This window comes from Bufo gargarizans, chromosome 5 (assembly GCF_014858855.1).
Source record: "Bufo gargarizans isolate SCDJY-AF-19 chromosome 5, ASM1485885v1, whole genome shotgun sequence".
Classification (NCBI taxonomy): domain Eukaryota; kingdom Metazoa; phylum Chordata; class Amphibia; order Anura; family Bufonidae; genus Bufo; species Bufo gargarizans.
The window spans coordinates 197,615,333-197,634,309 of NC_058084.1; the positions used below are offsets into that span (position 1 = coordinate 197,615,333).

At 46.8% G+C, this 18,977-nt stretch overlaps 1 protein-coding gene across 2 annotated transcripts in view; it reads left to right on the forward strand.

Annotated features, from left to right (window-relative positions):
• Positions 1–2,022: 2,022 nt before the first annotated feature.
• The window catches only part of ITGA9 (integrin subunit alpha 9), a 459,851-nt gene continuing 442,896 nt past the window's right edge, over positions 2,023–18,977 (forward strand). The window contains exon 1 of one of the 2 annotated variants that reach the window (XM_044293305.1): positions 2,023–2,433. In XM_044293305.1, the coding sequence (XP_044149240.1) occupies positions 2,255–2,433 (179 nt within the window). In that variant the 5' untranslated portion in view covers positions 2,023–2,254. The remainder of the gene's footprint in view (positions 2,434–18,977) is intronic. The other variant, XM_044293304.1, reaches the window with a different exon arrangement.

Here is an 18,977-nt window from a genome sequence, read left to right on the forward strand (position 1 = left end):
GCTGCACTGTTGTATTTGGCTCTGCTGGGCGGTATTCGGTGCCGCACAGTGGTATTTGGCTCTGCTGGGTGGTATTCGGTGCTGCACTGTTGTATTTGGCTCTGCTGGGTGGTATTTGGTGCTGCACTGTTGTATTTGGCTCTGCTGGAGCAGTATATTGTGCCGCACACTGGCATTTGGCTCTGCTGCCGCACACTGGCATTTGGCTCTGTTGTATTTGGCTCTGCTGGAGCAGTATATTGTGCCGCACAGTGGTATTTGGCTCTGCTGGGCAATATTCGGTGCTGCACTGTGGTATTTGGCTCTGCTGGGCGGTATTTGGTGCTGCACTGTTGTATTTGGCTCTGCTGGAGCAGTATATTGTGCCGCACAGTGGTATTTGGCTCTGCTGGGCGGTATTCGGTGCCGCACAGTGGTATTTGGCTCTGCTGGGTGGTATTTGGTGCTGCACTGTTGTATTTGGCTCTGCTGGAGCAGTATATTGTGCCGCACACTGGCATTTGGCTCTGCTGGGCGGTATTCGGTGCTGCACTGTTGTATTTGGCTCTGCTGGAGCAGTATATTGTGCCGCACAGTGGTATTTGGCTCTGCTGGGCGGTATTCGGTGCTGCACTGTTGTATTTGGCTCTGCTGGAGCAGTATATTGTGCCGCACACTGGCATTTGGCTCTGCTGGGCGGTATTCGGTGCTGCACTGTTGTATTTGGCTCTGCTGGAGCAGTATATTGTGCCGCACAGTGGTATTTGGCTCTGCTGGGCGGTATTCGGTGCTGCACTGTTGTATTTGGCTCTGCTGGGCGGTATTCAGTGCTGCACTGTTGTATTTGGCTCTGCTGGGCGGTATTCAGTGCTGCACTGTTGTATTTGGCTCTGCTGGGTGGTATTCGGTGCTGCACTGTTGTATTTGGCTCTGCTGGAGCAGTATATTGTGCCGCACACTGGCATTTGGCTCTGCTGGGCGGTATTCGGTGCTGCACTGTTGTATTTGGCTCTGCTGGAGCAGTATAGTGTGCCGCACACTGGCATTTGGCTCTGCTGGGCGGTATTCGGTGCTGCACTGTTGTATTTGGCTCTGCTGGAGCAGTATATTGTGCCGCACAGTGGTATTTGGCTCTGCTGGGCGGTATTCGGTGCTGCACTGTTGTATTTGGCTCTGCTGGGCGGTATTCAGTGCTGCACTGTTGTATTTGGCTCTGCTGGGCGGTATTCAGTGCTGCACTGTTGTATTTGGCTCTGCTGGGCGGTATTCGGTGCCGCACAGTGGTATTTGGCTCTGCTGGGTGGTATTCGGTGCTGCACTGTTGTATTTGGCTCTGCTGGAGCAGTATATTGTGCCACACACTGGCATTTGGCTCTGCTGGGCGGTATTCGGTGCTGCACTGTTGTATTTGGCTCTGCTGGAGCAGTATATTGTGCCGCACACTGGCATTTGGCTCTGCTGGGCGGTATTCGGTGCTGCACTGTTGTATTTGGCTCTGCTGGAGCAGTATATTGTGCCGCACAGTGGTATTTGGCTCTGCTGGGCGATATTCGGTGCTGCACTGTGGTATTTGGCTCTGCTGGGCGGTATTCGGTGCTGCACTGTTGTATTTGGCTCTGCTGGAGCAGTATATTGTGCCGCACAGTGGTATTTGGCTCTGCTGGGCGGTATTCGGTGCCGCACAGTGGTATTTGGCTCTGCTGGGTGGTAATTGGTGCTGCACTGTTGTATTTGGCTCTGCTGGATCAGTATATTGTGCCGCACACTGGCATTTGGCTCTGCTGGGCGGTATTCGGTGCTGCACTGTTGTATTTGGCTCTGCTGGATCAGTATATTGTGCTGCACTGTGGTATTTGGCTCTGCTGGGCGGTATTCGGTGCTGCACTGTTGTATTTGGCTCTGCTGTATTTTTGATCTGCACGGTGGTATTGCTACTTCTGTTATCCCATCTTATGTCGATTTGGACCGCCTACAACATGGGGCCACCTTTAGTTTTTTCGTTGTCAGACTCCCTTCTTGCAGGGTCACTGAGCCTCCGACCATGACTTATAGCAGACATGTGCTGGTCCTGGTCCCTGCACTACACCACACGGCGCGGTAGAGGGCGCCCGCGCCGCAGCAGTGCCCAGCTGAAGTGTTCTGGAGTTCTTCAGTCCTCCACTCCCTCACAGTGCCCTGCAGAACTGGTGAGAGCAGCCCGCGGAGAAGTCGCCCACTGCCACCACTTCACTTCACCCCTGGAGACATTTCTTAGCTGGCATCCCTGCCCTGGACGATGATGGCTGCAGGACCCCGGGTTCGCACGGGCGCCTGTGAAGTGCTGCTGGCGCTGCTGTCCCTCCGCCTGGCCGGGGCTTACAATATAGACCTGGATCACCCCGTGCTCTTCCGAGGTCCCACTGGCTCGTTCTTTGGCTATGCGGTTCTGGAGCATCACCACGATGACACGAGATGGTAAGATGGTGTCCCTGGGTCACTCTGGACACTTCCCATACTTGTGTAGTGCTGTGTGCCAGGGGACCCCCAGTCTGCCCTACCACCCACATGGGGCATTACCTGTCATACCCCTGCCTAAGGTGACTGAGAAATGTGGCGCCCTTTATGGAATGCTCACCTGGCATGGCTGTTGTAGTGAATGCTTGTACCCCCTAGGTTACCAATGCTGGAGCATCCCTTCTGGGGCTAATTCATCTAGGCTGAAAAGCGAGACCGCATGGCAGTACGTAGAGGTGTTCTGTCCGGCGGAAGGACAGAATCCATAGCGGGACCCCAATGGACCCCCCATTATCGTCAGTGGGCTCCGTCAGGGACCATGGGTGCCTGTCATCTACTGGGCCAAAATTGAATACTAGAAAATGCTGTGAATATGTGAGACTGGCCTTGTAACGCATGATGCAGTTCCTCTGTTATTCCTGCTAGAAACGGATGAATGCATCGATCAGGTGGGGGTGACCCTACACAGTTCAGTTGGGGGTGACCCTACACAGTCCCATCGCTGCTGACAGATAGGTTTCTGCATGCAGGTTCTGAAGCCGAAATGAAGACTGGATCATAAAAGGAGAGAAAGTATAAAGGACGGATATCATTTCTCTTTTTTTTTTTTTTGGGGCTTCAAAAACTGCATACCGAAACATGACCGTGCGCCCGTACCTTTAGGGGAAGGGTAACACCCAGTTGCCAGTTTATACATTTCTAGGAGGATTAACAGAAGAACGGTACAGTGATGCTCCAGAATTGCAATTAGCAGGAGAGCGGACAGCTCCTGTGTCCTTTTCATATGGACATCGCCGGTATTTATTCTTACTCCAGGACTGGGTACTCAGATACTCCTCTTGTCAAGCTGAATTACCACATGCCAGGCTTGTCAATATTTTGTTTTTTTGTCAAAGGGATTTTATAAATAAAGTTAATTGAAATGAGCACATGGTCCGCAGAGCCCCTTTAGGCTACATGTACACAATCAGGATTGCGTGCAGGAAATCCGCACCGTAGGTCATGCACATTGTATTCTATGAGAATATGAAATTCTCCTGCACACGATGCGGCTTTTGTCCTGCGGAATCCACTGCATGTCTATTTTATGTTTCCTGCCCGGATTTTCTCCTTTCACAGCAGAGAGAGTCAAATCCGTATGCAGAAAATCTGCACCTAATCCGCATGTAAATCCGCAGTAATTGATGCGGATTGTCCTTACGGATTTCCCTGCGTATTTCAGTGCAGATTCTCCGCACATAAATCCTGAGCGCGTGCATTCACCCTTAGGGTACGTGCATACAGTAGTGTAGTTTACGCAGATTTTCGTGTGTTACAAGGGGTGAAATCTGTGCTGAAAACCCGCACAAACAATTGACAGATTTGCAGGGAATTTACAGACAGTCTCATCTGGTCAGCTTGCGCTGAATTACTCTGCACAAAAATCCGCTTGGCAAATGGGCACGTTATACCGGTCACCCTGAGCACGTGGCCTTATAGTATTTTTAGGAAGGTCTGGTGGACGTGTAAGCCATGATGGATTATAGACACTGGCATCCGCACCATCTGTGTGAAGCATCTTGTGAGCACATGAGACTGAGGATGATAGGAGTTCTAGTCCTTCCTCTGCCCGGCAGGAGCTGTGGAAGTTTTCTGCTTCCAGTTGGTCCTTGTCTCAGGGCTGAGATGGTTTCTGCAGAACGTTCTTTATCAGCGCTGGGTGTGGGAACCTATCTCATCACAAGGAGGCACTTCTACCAGTGTGCCATAGGCGCTGTATCAGTGCAGGGGCACATGGGTGAGGGGCTAACAACTCCCTTCTTTCACAGTAGTCGCCCCTGGTCTATATTCACCACTACTCAATTATTATCAATGCAGCCTATGGCAGCAGGGGGTGGCATCTCTATGCTGCCTGTGACTTCTGACTGGCAGAGGGAGACGCCAGTTATACTGCAAACCACATACCCCAGAACCACATAACTCTGCGTAAGTACAGGAGAGGACTGGTAAAATTGCTGTATACAACCCCCTACCCATGAACGGGTGCCAGCTGCCCTCCGACCTCACTTTACAGGAGCTCTCTGCGGTAGCATTGTACCTGGGATTGTACCTGTGAGAGCAGTAGTACGTTATGTACCGCCACTGTATTACAGGTCCATTTCTGATCTGCCCTAATATAGCACCCATAGATGTCTGGGGCCCATACTGTACCTCCGCCTGGCCCTTAATCATGTCCCATTGCAGATATACCCCCTACAGACATTGCTTTTGAATGGTTTGGCCCATTTATCACCTACCCACAGCATAGCTGATAGGTTCCAGCCCCCCCGTGTGAACAGAGTGAGACCACCGCTCCATTTACTACTATGGGAGTTCACTGTACTCAGGACTACCACAGAAGTGAATGGAGCAGTGGGCACATGTGCACTGTACGCAAAGCTACCACAGAAGCGAATGGAGCAGTGGGCAAATGTGCACTGTACGCAGTGCTACCACAGAAGTGAATGGAGCAGTGGGCACATGTGCACTTTACGCAGGGCTACCACAGAAGTGAATGGAGCAGAGGGCACATGTGCACTGTACGCAGGACTACCACAGAAGTGAATGGAGCAGTGGGCACATGTGCACTGTACGCAGGACTACTACAGAAGTAAATGGAGCAGTGGTCACATGTGCACTGTACGCAGGACTACCACAGAAGTAAATGTAGCGGTGGGCACATGTGCACTGTACGCAGAGCTACCACAGAAGTGAATGGAGCAGTGGGCACATGTGCACTGTACGCAGGACTACCACAGAAGTGAATAGAGCAGTGGGCACATGTGCACTGTACGCAGGGCTACCAGAGAGGTGAATGGTGCAGTGGGCACATGTGCACTGTAGGCAAAGCTACCACAGAAGTGAATGGAGCAGTGGTCACATGTGCACTGTACGCAGTGCTACCACAGAAGTGAATGGAGCAGTGGGCACATGTGCACTTTACGCAGGGCTACCACAGAAGTGAATGGAGCAGAGGGCACATGTGCACTGTACGCAGGACTACCACAGAAGTGAATGGAGCAGTGGGCACATGTGCACTGTACGCAGGGCTACCACAGAAGTGAATGGAGCAGTGGGCATATGTGCACCGTACGCAGGACTACCACAGAAGTAAATGGAGCAGTGGTCACATGTGCACTATACGCAGGACTACCACAGAAGTAAATGGAGCAGTGGGCACATGTGCACTGTACGCAGGACTACCACAGAAGTGAATGGAGCAGTGGGCATATGTGCACTGTACGCAGGACTACCACAGAAGTAAATGGAGCAGTGGTCACATGTGCACTGTACGCAGGACTACCACAGAAGTAAATGGAGCAGTGGGCACATGTGCACTGTACGCAGGACTACCACAGAAGTGAATGGAGCAGTGGGCACATGTGCACTGTTGCTCAGTTCACCCAGGGTCCCCTGTTCTCATGATTGCTGGAACCCCAGTAATCTCACATTGGATAGGTGATCCATATTGTTTGAGCACCAACCCCTTTAAAGGAGTTCTACGGGAATTAAATATTGGAGAGGCCATCAATATCTGATCGGAGGGATCTGACTTCCGTCATGCCCCCGCCGATTGGCTGGTTAGAGGGGTCGGTACAGTATACTAAGTGCAGTGCTATACATCATGCAGTGGGTGTGCTTGGTATTGCAGCTCAATGCCATTCGCCTGAATAGGACTGAGCTGCACAAAGGCCCTGTCACCAATGGATGTGACATGACAGGCCATCGAAGAGGCCACAGTGCTCCGCCAAGTGCCGCAGCCCCTTCTAACAGCCGATTGGCGGGGAGTCAGACCCAGCAATCAGACATTGAATTCCGACAGCGCTGTTAGAAGGCACCATATGTTCGGTACCACATTGTCTCTGCCATCACTGCTCAGTGCACCCAGTTTGGGAAACCAAAAAGAAGGGTTTCATCCTATAAAATCTATTTCTCTAAGTGCACCTAACCACAGCTATCATCTTATCTCACACCGGTAGCCTTTCCTATGTTTGCATTGGTTGCATTTACTGAGCAGGCAATTATCAGGAACAAATCGCTTGTCCCCCGATAATTGCCCTCTGGTCAGAGGAGGTGAGAACTCCCTCCGCAGTAGGACAAGCAATGGCTACTGCTGTCACTTGTCCCCATCGTTGTTCTGGGCGGTCGGAGTGGATGAGAGTTGTGTCCACATCAACAGGCTTTATGCAGGTGAAGTATAGGACATGTATTATCTTTTGTGGCACGGCCACTTTGATGCAGGAGCCCTTCTAAGCGCTTCCACGTCCGTGCAGCTGCCCCACGAAAGATCTATGTCCTATATATCACACTGGGCAGATGTGATTTCTAACCGATTCCATGTGAATGGCGTTGGCATATCCATGGATTTCTGCAACAAATCTGCCACATGTGAACTTACCTTAAGCTTGTGGATCTGCAGTTAACCCCTTCCTGTCACACACAGGACACTGAGTCTCTCCTTCACAGTGGGCGATCTCCGTGTATAGAATATACTTCTGGTATTGTGGCATTGTGCCAGAGGAAAGCTGCAGTCATTGTGTGATGGAGAACCTGCATTCCCCCATCTAACGTGTCCCCATCATGACTGCAATTCAATCTGGACTGGTGCGTGTTCACAGCTATATCACATGAATTAGTCATGTCTTGACTGCTTGCTTTGGACGCGGTTACTGAGCGGCAGAATGGCCAAAATTCATATATAAACGGAGCTATTTCTGGCCCAGGCCTTGCCCTCCCTGAAATATAACATGGGCTGGATGGACTTAGCTGCATATAACAGGTCTCTATGGGATGTGCATTCACTGAGTACTATAGGGGCATGGCCGTGTGTATGGTGAAATGCAGAATGTGGCACAGGCAGAGCTTGGGCGTGCTTTTCATATGGCATGTGTCAAACTCCCCCAAATCCTTGCATTGGCATTCTTTATGTAGGATGACATTTGTGTGACCAGCAGGTCCTGAAGGCTGTGCCGATGGCATGGTGTAGCCCGCTTGCAGCACTTCTGTACCCGGGATGACTGTCCTGGCTGCCAGTACCCCTTGCTGAACCCCTAGAGGTATTTTTACTGATGGGGCGTCCGTACTCACAGGTACATTGAGGAGAGTTGTGCCAGTGCTGCTGCCTGACTATTGCACGGCACAAGAAGCCTGGATTTAGTCTCGCTAAGCTTTTCCCTGACTTGTTTATATGGAGACAGGTCATGGCTTGGCAGGGCAACCACGGGGCTGTTTATGAAAGCTTTGGGGTACGGCACAGTTTCTTAGCCATTGCTTCAGAAGCTGAGAAAATCTAGTGTTATAATTCTTACCTAGTAAGACGGAGATGATGATAAAAATGGTGATAGTAGAGTGAGGCAGTAATGTGGCATCTGGATATCTGGTCAGATCCTGCCATCATTTCCATATAAAGGCGAGGCTGACCATTTTTGGGGGGTGGGAATCAATGTCTCAGCAGTATCCAATTGATAAGAAGTGACCTCATGTTGTAGCTTTAGGGTCCATTTACACTTCCGTATGTGTCTTGATCCATAAAACACGGACATCGGCAATGTGCGTTTCGCATTTTGCGGACCGCACATCGCTGGCACTCTCATAGAAAATGCATTTTCTTGTCCTCAATTGCGGACAAGAATAGGACATGTTCTATTTTTTTGCGGATCAGGAAGTGCGGATCCGCAAATCGTACAGCACATTCCAGCCCCATTGAAAATGAATGGGTTCGCACCTGTTCCGCAAAATTGCGGAACGGATGCGGACCCATTTTGCGGACATGTGAATGGACCCTTAGTGTAATGATATAGGGCTACCAGGGGTGGATTTGACATTTCTAGGGCCCCAGGCAGCTTTATGTCTGGGAGCACCTATTCCACTACTAAGCTTCCCATGGCACACTTTGGGGGGGGGGGGATTTGGACCATCCCCTGAGCACACCTGACAAGGTAAGCATACTTAACTGCTTCCTGGCCTCTGCTGCTCCACTCAGATCCCAAGGTGTAAAATTTTGGTTTGACGCTGCTGTAGCTAATCACTGGCTACAGCGGTGACCTGCTTTCCTTGCATCATGTGACCATTTTTTATGACACAAGGGAGCAAATCACTGCTACAGCCAGTGACTGGCTGCAGAGCTGTCAAAATGGGAGTTTACACACAGGAACCTGAGTGGAGCAGCGGAGGTCGGAAAGTGAAGTAGCTGGGAGCCAGCGTTGGAGAGCAGGTAAGTATGCTTTCCTTCGCACCCATATACTTACCTTTTTTAATTCTGCTCCATGTTAGTATATACAGCAGGTAAGTGTAGCTACCAGTGACTGGCTGCCTGGTTATGTGCCTATTTACGGTTATATACTCTGCAGGAACGTATATAGAATTTGTGCTTTATAGAATGAGGGTGGCTAAGACAGGGAGGCAACGCTATCTATACTGTGGGGTTTCGCTCTGGTAGACAGGATTAGCGGACGCAGTATAGAGGCAACAACAAGTTCTTTGGATCGAACAGCTCAGTGCTTTATTCACACTTTAGGCAAGTGACAAAACAAGCAGTCATAATCAAACAAAAAGTCACCTTGCGGTGTTGGTGGTAATTCACACCATGCGGCAATTCTGCCTCAAAGAGTCCTTGACCTTGAGCATATCAGCACCAACCTGTTTTCACTCCAAACAGGTAGCAAGGCTTCATCCAGACACAAGGCTCCCAGATCCCAACACAGAGATCTCGCTTCTGAGCCCAGCTGCCTATTTCAGGACAGCCGGGTGCTGCCAAAACCCAGACCAGCACTTAAAATCCGATCCGGTATTTGACCTCACCTGGCTGTAAATCAGCCCGGCAGCACATATTGGGAGGAAAATACCTGTTTTCCCAGACCAAACCCCTTACTGTGTCACAATACCTATATAAAATGTATACAGTGCAGACAAAGTGACCTGCAGGAGAAACCTATTAGGGCTGTTTGGTAGTGCATCCCAGGAACATGGCATTGGTAATACCGGTAGGACCATTATTGTTCCCCTCCACTCCAATTATGGCTTGTGATTGTACCAGTTTACATGGCCAGATGACTTGCCGTTTCAATATCCAAGTCAGCCCCTTCTTTGCCATGGCCAAGGATGAGACAGAGATAGGGGCTGGCTTAGATTTTGATTTTGAAGTGGAGGTGCCAGGACCAGAGACCTTCACCTCTGATAATTGAAGTATTTTAGTAAATTATATATGTATAATAATGGCGGAATTCTGTAGGCTTATATTTCAAATGCAATCAGATAAAATGAATACAAATAATATACAGTACAAACGTGCTGTGCACAATGGGTTAATACCAGTCCACACATTTGCTAATATAGCTAATATAAATAAGGATTAACAATTTAAGGCCTCTTTCACACGAGTGTTATGGATTCTCTCAGGATCTGTTCAGGAAAAAACTGATGGTTTTACACGCAAGTTCGGTCAGTTTTTTCCACGTGGGTGCAATCAGTTTTGATGCGTTTTTCACACACGTGAAAAAAAAACCATGAAGACTTACAAACAACATCCAGCAACCATCAGTGAAAAAAGCATTGCACCCCGACTGCATCCAGGTGCAATGTGTTTTACACTGACGTCCCATTCACTTGGGAGCAGGGCTACGTGAAAAACGCAGAATATAGAACGTGCTGCGATTCTCACGCAATGCAGAACTGATGCGTGAAATAAAACCGCTCATGTACACAGACCCAATGAAATGAATGGGTCAGGATTCAGTGCGGGTGGTATGCGTTCACATCACACATTGCACCCGCGCGGAAAACTCGCTTGTGTGAAAGGGGCCTAAGGCCCAGTTCACACGTCCGCAATTTTGTTCCGCATTTTGTGGAATGGAATTGCTGAGCGGCCCGGCTCCGGAGATGCGGACCCGCACTTCTGGGTCGCATTTCCGTTCCCGAAAAAAATAGAACATGTCCTATTCTTGTCTGCAATTGCCTATGTCCTATTCTTAGTGCCGGCGATGTGCGATCCGCAAAATGCCGAATGCACATTGCCGGTGTCTGTGTTTTGTGGATCCGCAAAACACGTTACGGACATGTGAATGGGGCCTAAGAGTGGCAAAAATCCCCCAAAAAATGTGACTGGGACCGTAGTAGAATCCTCCAAAAAGAAACAGAGTGGATATACAGGTTCCGGTCTCAGTCACCTGGGGACTAAATGAGAGACTCCCCTTTTCCTGTTATTTGTGAGGGTTTGCCCCTTCTCTGTGTATAATTAGCTTCACCTCCTTTACAGACGGAAATAATTATCGATGCATGAAGCGTCATCCTTGTAATTATATAAAAACAGTCCTTTATCTGACAGCTATTGCAGTACCATACTTGATATAATATTGTAGTCATACGTTTTGTCAGGGGAGCGGTCTTTGCATATGCTATATTGCTCCTTTTTATTTTTTATTTATTTATTTTTATTATCCAGTATCTTGTTATGTTTAGGGTCCATTCACACGTCCACAAATGGGTCCGCATCCGTTCCTCAATATATGGGGCTGGAAGAGATGCGGAGAGCACTCTATGTGCTCTCCGCATCCACATTTCCGAAGCGTGGCCCCGAACTTCCAGGCTTCAGCCCCGAACTTCCGGGCCGCGGCTCCGCAAAAATAATAGAACATGTCCTATTGTTGCGGACAAGAATAAGCAGTTCTATGGGGGGTGCCGGCCGGGTGTTTTGCGGATCCGCAATTCATGTGTATTTTTGTTACCCCCTGGTTTGTCCTAACCAGAGTATTAACAAACAGCATATAATAAAAGTGGTGTCACTCCCTCCTATTTGTACTTTGCAGCGCCACACATGTACTTGTGCAGTATATCACATATGCCGAAACTAAGGGTACTTTCACACTAGCGTTTTTGTTTTCTGGTATTGCGTTCCGTCACAAGAGCTCAATACCGGAAAAAAACTGTTCAGTTTTATCCTAATGCATTCTGAATGGAGATCAATCCGTTCAGGATGCATCAGTTCAGTCCCTCTTACGTTTTTTGGACGGAGAAAATACCGCAGCATGCTGCAATTTTCTCTCCGGCCAAAAATACTGATCACTTGTCGGAATGCTGGCATTAATTTACATTGAAGTGTATTAGTGCCGGATCCGACATTAAGGCCCCTTTCAAACGGGCGAGTTTTCCGCACGAGTGCAATGTATGAGGTGAACTCATTGCACCCGCACTGAAATCGGACCCATTCATTTCTATGGGGCTGTTCACATGAGCGGTGATTTTTACGCATCACTTGTGCGTTGCGTGAAAATCGCAGCATGCTCTATATTGTGCGTTTTTCACACAATGCAGGCCCCATAGAAATAAATGGAGTTGTGTGAAAATCGCAAGCATCCGCAAGCAAGTGCGGATGCGGAGTGATTTTCACGCATGGTTTCTAGGTGACGATCGGGATGGAGACCCGATCATTATTATTTTCCCTTATAACATGGTTATAAGGGAAAATAATAGCATTCTTAATACAGAATGCTAAGTAAATTAGGGATGGAGGGGTTAAAAAAATATATATATAAATTTAAACTCACCTCATCCACTAAATTTAAACTCACCCAGACTGACTCGTCTTCTTTGATGACCTGGGAGGAAAAGGATCTTTGGTGACGTCACTGCACTCATCACATGGTCCGTCACATGATCCATCACCATGGTGATGGACCATGTGATGAGCGCAGTGACGTCACCAAAGGTCCTTTTCCTCCCAGGTCATCAAAGAAGAAGAAAGAAGACGAGCCAAGCTGCGCGAACAAGTGGATGAGGTGAGTTTAATATTTATTTTTAATTTTTTAACCCCTCCATCTGTAATTTACTTAGCATTCTGTATTAAGAATGCTATTATTTTCCCTTATAACCATGTTATAAGTGAAAATATTAAAATCTACAGAACACCGATCCCAAGCCCGAACTTCAGTGAAAAATGCATTGCGCTCGCACGGAAAAAAACAGAAGAATGCAATCGCATACAAAGCTCACCCCACTCGCAGGCAAAATCGCACGATTTTCCCGCGACGCCCCGCTTCCTATCCGGCCCTCACACGCGATGCCCGTGGGAAAGAGGACTAAGTGTTCCGGTCTGCGCAGACCTTTAAAAATGCAAAAAAAGAATTAATACCGGATCCGTTTTTCCCGATGACACCGGAGAGACGGATCCGCTAGTTCAATGCATTTGTCAGATGGATCCGCATACACATCCGTCTGACAAATGCCATCAGTTTGCGTCCGATTTGCCGGCGATGGAACTGCCTGCCGGAATCCTCTGCCGCAAGTGTGAAAGTACCCTTATTCATTAAATGGGACCATGAATCATCACAAAGTAGTCCTCATTTGGTGTCCTCTGTATGTGTAGTACCGCCGGGCATTATTTATATAATGGTCCTGGGGTGGTATCCCCTTACATCCCCCCGTTATAGTGCAGTAGGGGGGTGGGGGCACTATGGGGAATACAGTATAGCGTTGCCAACTAATTGGGACAGTAGGAAAATAGAGCTGCCACTAGTACAATTTGATATACCAAAAGAAACATTAAGGGGACATTTATTAAAACTGGCGTTTTAGACATCGGTCTTAATAAAGGCCCTGCGCTAGTGGAGGATCTGCTGAAGTTCTGAAGAAGCGCTGGCCTCTACATAACTTCGGCACATCCAGCGCCAGTTCTAGATGTAAGACAGCTTCCTTCTGTCTTACATTTAGACCTTGTTCTACGACTAAAACAGGCATAGAAAATGGGAAATCAGACGGGTCTGCCGCCTGTCCCCCTCCTCACCTATGCCACGCCCACAATTGTAGACCTGGCGTGAGCGGAGCAAAGTCGCAGATAGCTGCCTGAAATATCCCTAATATAGGCGTTTTTCAGTATAATAAATGACCCTCCAAGTATATAAAGGAGAACAACATTGTCGCATAAAACAACATCTAAGGTTGAAACAAATACCATTTGCCCAGGAGGTCTAAGGGCTCATGCACAGAAATATGGTTCTGTTATGCATCCAAGCTGCATTTTTTGCTGCTCGGATGCGGACCCATTCACTTAAGTGGGGCTGCAAAAGATGCAGACAGCACTCCATGTGCTGTCCCCATCCATTGCTCATTGCTCAGTCTTGGGGGCTGCAAAAAAAGTATAGCAAATTACGGAACGCACACTGGCAGCATCCGTGTTTTGCGGATCCACAATTTGCCTATCATAGAGCTACATGTGCAGAGGACTGGAGTATGCCAGTGGACTACTCTGCAGAGGTTGCCACAGTACAAGAGGAAAGAAATCTTCATGAACCCGTTTCTGTCCTGATTCTTGCCTGACTATGCTATCAGAATTGAGAAGAATAAAGCAATATTGGAAATTTCGAAACTCATCATTTCTGGCCAGTTCAGTTTAGAGTTTTCTTCCGAAGCAAGTATGAAGTATCATACGTTATTCACAGTCCGTAGGGTACACTGGAATTTTGCAGATATACAATCTTTAATGCAGCTTCTCTCATTACAATTTGTGTTACCCCCAAGAAGCCTGTCATGTCCATATGAAAATGATTTCTGTCCTCAGGGGTTCTGCAGAGCACGGCGGGGGGCTGACCTGCCAGCATGCGCTACAAGTCTCCAGTCTGGAAGCGTCAATGTCAGCAGGAGTCAAGACTGGGTTATGTGAGATGTACAGGGGATAATATCCAGTACCTGGGGTGTCTGATAACGGTAGACTGCTGTGTTGCTGCTCTGTGTATTCGATTTCCTGGCCAGATGAGGACAGGAATTCCTCTAATGCCCTCTCATTTAGAGTTCCTCGTATATTTGCTCGCTCTATGGCTGCATTGTTTGCCTTTTGCATCTGTCCATAAAAGGACTTTAGCATTTCCATGACCTTTTAGAACATTGCTGTATTCAGTGCTTCATTTGTTGATAACATCAAGGATAAGGTTAGTCTGACCTTGATTGTAAACGCGCAACTGGACTTTAAAATTTATAAAAGAAAACGCTGGAAAAATTCACTATTATATGCTCCCCACTTAAAGAAATCACTGTCACGTGAACCAAAGTCATATATATGGAGTATCAGCGTAGACTTGCTGGCGCTATGCCCAAACAGTCCATTAAAAACTGTGTCCATATTAAAAAGTAGCGGAACTCACCAATCTTAAAATATTCGGCACTTGGACGAATAGATGACCAGGTCGTAGAAGCAGGAGAAAGATAATGGTGTAGTAAAAAAAAAATGATCTAGGGACCGTAGGAATATTCATGGGTGGTCTGAAGTCCACTTTTAACCCTTACTTGCTGGCTGGGAGCAGTCTTGACTTGTTTTACAAACAGATTTGAGTGTAGGTAAAAGAAGTCTAGGAATAAGTTAAAAAATATTGTAAAACCTGAAGCTAAAAGACAGGGGTCACATATGAGGTGTTACCATCTGATCCAACATTTAAACATCAGAGACAACTTCAGTCGTTGTTATGGAAATATGTGGAAAATGGTGTTCTGTCAAAAAAATTGGCGGAGAAACTGTATCTTGTGAAGCCCAGTTGGTATTTTTTACCCTCCAGGACACCCAATCATTACATGTATAGGTCCCATCATGGACTGGCTATTACGTCCTACACTTCATGAGATTTATTAGTAGGAAGGGTACAAGTTGGCATCTGTAGGTATAAATAGTCTTTATACCAGTATAACTCACTCATGGGTTAGGGATCCAGTCAGTCCACCAGGATTTACAGAACATCGATAAGTGGTTGATATAAACACAGGAACTGCTATGGGGACACCAGTTTCATGTACATTTGCCAATTTATACCTGGCGGTTTTTGAAGATGAATATGTGTTTTCGGTAAATAATCCTTATGTGAGTTACACCAAACTCTTTCTGCATTTTACAGATGATTTATTTCTAGTGTTGTCAGGTACAGAACTACATTTCCCAGAATTTGTGGAGTATTTGAATGACCTGAATAGAGTGCATATGACTGTCACTAGTAATATCAGTAAGACAGATGGAGGTGAAGGTAGGAGATGGAGTTTGGATTATGACTGGATTTAGGAAACCCAAGGCTACCAATTCTTTATCACATTTCAGTACTTTCCACCCTAATCATGTAAAAGCAGCGGTCCCGTATGGGCAATTTGGAAGTGGGGACAGTAAGCATTGAAAAAGAGTCTTTTGGATAGAGGTACTCCAATCATTTGTTGGATAGCGCTATGATTAAAGCCATGACTTACAATAGGAAGGATTGTTTAAAAAAGGAACAGGAGATAAATAAAGGGGGAGTGATAATAATTTGTTACAGCCATAGCCATATGGAAGAGTAGATTCAGATAAATCTTTGTCACACTCTGTTAAGAGGGTTCCAACCCCGTCTTCAGTAAAGAATAAAACTACAGCTTATTCGGTTTGCAATTAGGTTGATTCCGGTTTTTATTTGACTTGCGGCAATATTCATATCGTATAACGTTTCGGCACGCAGGCCTTCTTCAGATACTATGCCGTAGGATAAGAGGAGGAAGAATAGGTAGCAGGAAGACAGACGCAGCTGGAGACCATGTGTCTAGACCACACTGAAGTGAATGAATAAGGCGTCTCTCATATGTCATGGCTAAAATGTGGATAGGGCTCCATGTATATTTATGGCAATCAGTTCCCATGTATCTGGACAAGTGACAGCGTGCGAAAATGGAGAGTACATCTGTTTTTTGAAGATGTTCTGGAATGCAGATTTTGAAATCTGCAACAGATCTTCATGTACCCATATCTCATCCTAAGACTCCACAGCACACAGATCGTCCACAGATCCAACACTACTCATACACTGCCCACCACTCCTGCATCGGTATCACCCACGTGTTCCTCTCTGTTGCTCATATGCCCTACCACAATACACAGTGTGCGCAATGGCTAGCGCTGCTAACGTGAGCAATTGTGGCCATTATGAGAACAGGGGGGTTGTCTCAGACTATCCAAGCACAATGTGCAAGTAGATAGAGAATGCAAATATTGTGGCTGTGTTTTACATGTAATTAAGTGATCTTATAGAAAATCGAATGCTGTTAATGACAGTTCAACACTCATTACTAATTTGCAAATAGTAAGGAAATTGTTAATGCAAGTGCAACAACAGGCTACACTATTTTCATTTATATTAAGCTATTTTGTAGACAACAAAACAGTTTTATCCGCGGACCGTTGTAGTAACATTTCCATGTGAATGGGTTTCAATGAGTAATAATGCTGTGGATCGTTTGGGTCATGTAAATAGTTGCCAATTGGCTGCCAAAGAGGTTTGGGCATCACGCCAGTCGCATGCATATTGAGAGCCAGTGGGGCAGATTTCCTAATATTTAGGCAATGTAGACAATCTATTACAATTTATTACAGTGCCTGCTGTTGGATGATGTAAGGAAACCAAGTATATTTAAACCACATTCGGTAGTTTCCTCCCGAGCCTGGTGAATATAGCGCTCCGTTCGGCAGTTGAAGTAGACAAATTCCATACGAAATGCCAATAACTTTTTAAGATGATTCCCTTAATAAAACATGCGAATCCCCAAACATCAGCCGAAGTCAAGATGAAAGGTACAAATAGAACACGCTTTAATTAACACTTTTATGCAAGTCCCCATGCAAGGGGACATCCCACAGGGAGGGACAAAGTATAGCCAATCAAGTACAATAGAAACATACCACCCTTCCAGCATAAACATACAATGACCTCCCCTAGTCCTGGAGATAATCAAGCCTGATAAAGTAACAACTTGATTATCTCTAGGCAGAAAAGTCACAGTTTTCCCCAATATCTGGAACACCACTTTATACATGAGGTATCCCCACACATCATATTTCCCCTGATAGCCCCGATCTGGGTGATCAACATATTAAAATTTTACCCCGATCAGTTTAGGGGTTCCCAAAGAAACATGGAAGTCTTCTGTGACCGGTTCACCCTGGGTGGGCTGCCCAAAATAGTTTCATAAGTTTGTGTGTCTTTGCCGGTCACTTTAGAACAAGGGAAAAACTAATAAAGTACCGAATAGCGCTCTTCTAGAAAATTTGGTACATATAGATCCAGCGTTCGGTAGTTACAGCTACCGAATGGCATAGGAAGAAATATTGAAAGAAAAGGGGGATTTCTTCACAGATGATAATTGTGGTGCATCTTTAGACACTTTTGAGTAAGTTTATATCACCTATTGGTCTGGTTACTTTGTACACAATTATGCAATAAAATGTTGGCACAATTCTGAAACACGTTGGCGCATCTTAATCCATGCCCTTTCTTCATAATCTACACCTCTCACTAAGTCATCCTCCTTGTTGAGAGAGGCACAAAATGCATAATAAATGTGGTGCAAATCATGTATGCCATTTTTTGGGTGTAAATTAAGACACAATTCTCACAAATTTAGCTTACAAAGTTTCCCCCAACGGGTAAATAGCAACCTTAGCAATTGATATACAGCTGGAAAAAGCTGTTTCCTGTTATGGCGCACTCCGTGCCTGACGCCCCCCCGATCTGACCTCTGCTTGATTACCGTATTGTCACAACCAGACAGCTGAGAAGCTCTGACAGAAACCTTTCAGAACCTCCTCCTTGAGTTTCTTTGTTGTGATGTTCAGTTCCTCATCTCGTTAGCCTCTCTCAGCTGTCATGTAGTTAGACTGATTGCATCCCTTTAAATTTTGCCCCATAATGCATTACTGGGCGGCTTATACTACTTCCTGGAGTGTGTGTGCATGCTGATCTTGTTTTCCAGTCTGCTACAAAGTTAAGTGCTGAACATTTATCTGTTATTTTCTGTTTGCTGGATCCCAGGTGACTCTGACTCCCTCTGTGTCTGGTGTAGGGAGCCGGTGGTCGTGTCCCCTCACTATTGTAGGGTGTTCAGGGGTTATATAGTCGAGGTACGTGGATATGCAACCATCCACCTCTGGGATCTTTGCATAGGCTGAGCAGCCAGGGAAAGTCTCAGGTCTTGTGCAGGGGTCTCCCTTTGGTTCCTTAGCTTTGGATCCAGTGAGTCATATATGCATGTTGCTTTGTCTTGTTTCCTGTACACTGTCCGTGGCACATATTCTTTGCTGCCTGCCATGACCTCGGTCTGGCCCCGATTATGATTCTGCCTGACTCCGTGGTGCCACACACCAGTGTCTCTGACCCATGTGAGTCAGCTGTCAACCACACAAGGACTACTCCAGAAGGTAGCAGCCTGGCGGCTCCCCTGCAGCGAAGACCAGATACCTGTATAGGGATTTAAGGGTGAAAATCAGGGACTGCCAAGATAGCGCCCTTAGGATTTGCTCAAAGTCAAATCTGTTGGTTGGTATAGTGGTCCCACACCCACTGCTCATAACATTTCCTGTTATTTTACACATAAGGAAACTACAAATGTCCACATTCGGAAGTTCATATTCCAGGGGTGTGTCTAGGACCAACTGCGGATTTAGTTACCGGAGCTCACTACATCATAGATTCCTATGATGTAGTGAGTTCATGTAAACC